Consider the following 3,330-nt stretch of genomic DNA (forward strand, 5'->3'; position numbering starts at 1 on the left):
GCAAAGCAAAAGCTGCGCTTGCAAACAAGGAATTCACAAGCTGTCTGCTCGGAGCTGCACCTTTGGCACTGGCAAGAACAGAGCTCACAAAACTTTCCATGGGCCACAAGCTACTAGTGGTCTGCTCTTCACTGGAGTACTGGCTTGAGGAAGCTCCGCTTCTCCAAACTCAGCGTTGCCACAAGCCAAGGATTTCAGGGCAGCAAATGTGAAAGGGATTATCTTCTAGCTTTTTGTGGAACCATCAGGCAGGCCCCTTCCAAATCCCACTATTCGCACAGCGCAGGACAAGGACAAAATTAAGCCAGCAACACCCTTTGCAGACAACTGGGTCTTTTATTGAGTATTTAAGGTTCTACAAAAGACTTAAAAGAGGCCTCATATGGCTACTTCTTTTCTGTAGTCTTAGCTCTGTTGAAGGAAACAAATACAGCTCATTAGTAGAGTCTCTTAAGTAAATCATCTCATACAGCAAGTTTCAGTCAGAGATGGATACTTACAGCTGGGCACTCAATTGCACCATTATTGATATCATCAATGATATCATGTGGGTGCCTGCCATCAATGCTGCAGCCCACAGACTGGGCAGTTCCAAGAATCTCCTTGATTGTCCCTGCAGTGGGAAGACACAGCTTGTCAGTGCTTTACCACAGGAAAAACTGAAGAACACCTAGAGAACTTAGCTATTCACACCCCTCAGCTGTCCCACCCCACCCTGTGGTTTGCAGGCTGTCACCACGGGGTTTCAGCAAGCCGCTTCAGCCAGGTTTAGTGTACTGGTTTCCCAGGGAATGCACCAGAAAGCGCCCCGTGAACCTTTCACCATCCTGCACTACCTTTGCCAGAAGGTAGGAGGCTGGCTGTGGCTGTTCCTCCTGTGTTCAGTGCCCAAGCTGCAGGAGGAGCTCCACCCCACCCCCAGCTATGGGACCCTCCCAGGAACCAGCAGAACCTGGCTTAGGCCCTTGGAACAAGGACAGGGAGGACTCTGTGTGACCCCACCACCCCTTCCTTACCTGACAGCTCTCGAGCCAGGGATCTGTGCCGCATCTGCCGTGCAATGTTCACTATCTCATCAAAGCTGACGCTTCCACTGTGCTTAACTATGAAGCAAAGCAATTGCACCAGTAAGTTACCAGTAAGACAGACACAGGCACTTCCAGTTCCCCATGCTTTGCTAGAGAAGCACCATTCCCAGCACTCCAACCACATGGAAACCAGAGCTTACAACTACAGCAGGCTGCGGTCAGCATGCCTGTCCACAGGCTTTAGCACAAAGCTACCCACAAGAACAGCCATTTCATAAGCTGGTGTTTTCTGTCAGCTCAGCTCTGGACTGTACCAGTCCCTGTGTTACAAGACCAGCACACTGGCTGCTCTTACCCCATCTTCCAAGAAACTGAACTCTGCTGGTGTACAAGCTGTTGTCTGTACCCCAACACTTTATGTCAGCAGCTCAAGATACAGCCCCACAGCACCCATTTGCCAGCTGAATAATCTAGGAGGCAGATACAATTCCCCTCATAGCTCCCAGACACATTCACAGCTACAGCCAGATGAAAACTTACTGTTTTTCTGCTTCTTCCTGTCACGAGGAGGCTCCTTCAGAGCTTTGATAATCAGAGCAGAGGCAGAAGGAACAACCTCTATCTAAATGAAAAGAGATTAATTTCTCCCCCCTTTAAGCAGAAGTCAGTAGCTAACAAAGACACACAACCGAGCATTCAGCACCTGGGAAGCTGATCGCCAGAGCACCATGTTTTCAGTTCACTCACTAGTACAAAAGGCCTTTTTGTGATGCAGAAACTTGTTCCCAGCCTTTCGGCACAGGCCCCCCCACAGCCACGAGAGGCCTGTTTCCTTGACTGGGGCTTGCTCTCAGCTCACCACTGGAATATACCAGCCACAGAATTCAGGACAGGTATAGTGGCGGGTGGCTACAGGATTAATTAAGGAAGCTTTTTATAATTTTTATGTTGCTTAGAACCTGGTCAGACATTCTGTAGAACAAACAGTTATCTGCAACAGGATAAATGATCAGCTTTGGCACATGAGCAGCTCTCTCCCCAGTTGCCAGCAGACCGGGAACCTTCAGCCTGGTAAGGCCCAGGGTTCATACACAGCACACCCCAGCAGCTTCAAGCCGGAGGTGCTCAGAACACTTGCACAAGCGTTTTAAGGTCTTTCCCGAAGACCCCCACACATTCGCTGTGTGGAACTCATTTTATCCACCTCGGAAGGATGAAGGGCTGAGTCGACCCTGCCGGGATTTAGGCTCGTGGCCTGAGCAAGCGGAGCTTGTTTGCGCCCAACACTTGCACCACCGAGCCGTCCCTTCTGGCGTTCAGTACCTGCGCTTGCCTGTTCTGAATGGTGAGCTTCACCGTGATCCTCAGCCCCTTCCAGTCACCCGTGGCCTTGGCAATGTCATCACCCACCTTCTTGGGAGACTGAAACCAGAAACACGTGTTACCGGGGCAGAAACGTCACCTGGGCGAAAGCAGAGAACCCCTGTGCCACCCACCTCACCTTGTGCCCCCACGACACACTGCACCCCGAGGCCTCCCCCCCGCCCCGAGGCCTCTCTTCTCTCCCCCCACATTCCCCCTCCCCCCCCCCCCCCGCGGCCTCTCCCCCCCGCCCCGAGGCCTCTTCCCCCCGCCCATTTCCCCCCCCGAGGCCTCTCCCCCCACCAATTCCCCCCCCGAGGCCTCTTCCCCCCCCACCAATTCCCCCCCCCGAGGCCTCTTCCCCCCCCCCGGCCTCTTCCCCCCACACACACATTCCCCCCCCCCCCCCCCCCCCCCCCGAGGCCTCTGTCCCCCCCCCGCCGCCGCGGTACGTACCAGACCGAGGGGACCGATCTTGGGGGCCAGAGCGGAGGTGGCGCCGACCTCCCCGCCGGTGCAGCGCAGGTACACTGCGGGCACAGCAACGCGCGTCAGCCCCGCTCGCCAGGCCAGGCCCGGCCCGGCCCGCCCCGCCCGCTCCCCCGCCGCCCCCCCGCCCGGCACGTACCGACTTTGATCTCGTTGGGGTCGAACTTGGGCGGCATAGCGGCGGGTGATGGCAGATGGAGGCGGGTGGCGGCGGATGGAGGCGGATGGCAGCTGCCACGGCCCACGGGGACACAAGAAAAGAATAGGCGACTCGCGCGGGCCCAGCATATACCCGCCGAGATCTCGCGGGAGCTGGGGCGCGCGTTCCCCGCCTCCGCGTAGGCGGGGCGGGCGGCCTTCCCGCCTGGGGGCGCACGAGCGCTGCGGGGCGTCGCGCAGGTCTCTATGGTCGGGACGGGGCGCTCTGGCCGCTTTTCTCGCTGGTCCCCGT

The 3,330-nt window shown here is 56.6% G+C and overlaps 1 protein-coding gene and 1 non-coding gene across 2 annotated transcripts; both read right to left on the reverse strand.

Annotated features, from left to right (window-relative positions):
* Positions 1-316: 316 nt before the first annotated feature.
* On the reverse strand, positions 317-3,179 carry RPL12 (ribosomal protein L12). Its single transcript, XM_037399749.1, has 7 exons — positions 3,019-3,179; positions 2,847-2,920; positions 2,352-2,450; positions 1,569-1,650; positions 1,017-1,103; positions 501-613; positions 317-411 (listed from the first exon to the last, which is right to left on the reverse strand). The coding sequence occupies exons 1-7, from the start codon at positions 3,053-3,055 to the stop codon at positions 406-408; spliced, it is 498 nt and encodes a 165-aa protein (XP_037255646.1). The 5' UTR covers positions 3,056-3,179; the 3' UTR covers positions 317-405.
* LOC119154187 lies at positions 1,806-1,934 on the reverse strand. Its single transcript, XR_005106362.1, has one exon. It is a non-coding gene; the product is annotated as a small nucleolar RNA SNORA65 (small nucleolar RNA).
* Positions 3,180-3,330: the final 151 nt, after the last annotated feature.

Source organism: Falco rusticolus, chromosome 9 (assembly GCF_015220075.1).
Source record: "Falco rusticolus isolate bFalRus1 chromosome 9, bFalRus1.pri, whole genome shotgun sequence".
Classification (NCBI taxonomy): domain Eukaryota; kingdom Metazoa; phylum Chordata; class Aves; order Falconiformes; family Falconidae; genus Falco; species Falco rusticolus.

Coding starts and splice junctions, on each gene's coding strand:
- RPL12 (XM_037399749.1), bottom strand. CDS start 3,055: ATGCCGCCCAAGTTCGACCCCAACGAGATCAAAGTCG. Junction 1,651..2,351: donor TTCAGAACAGGCAAGCGCAG/GTACTGAACGCC, acceptor CTTTTCATTTAG/ATAGAGGTTGTTCCTTCTGC. Junction 614..1,016: donor CCTGGCTCGAGAGCTGTCAG/GTAAGGAAGGGG, acceptor TTCCCACTGCAG/GGACAATCAAGGAGATTCTT.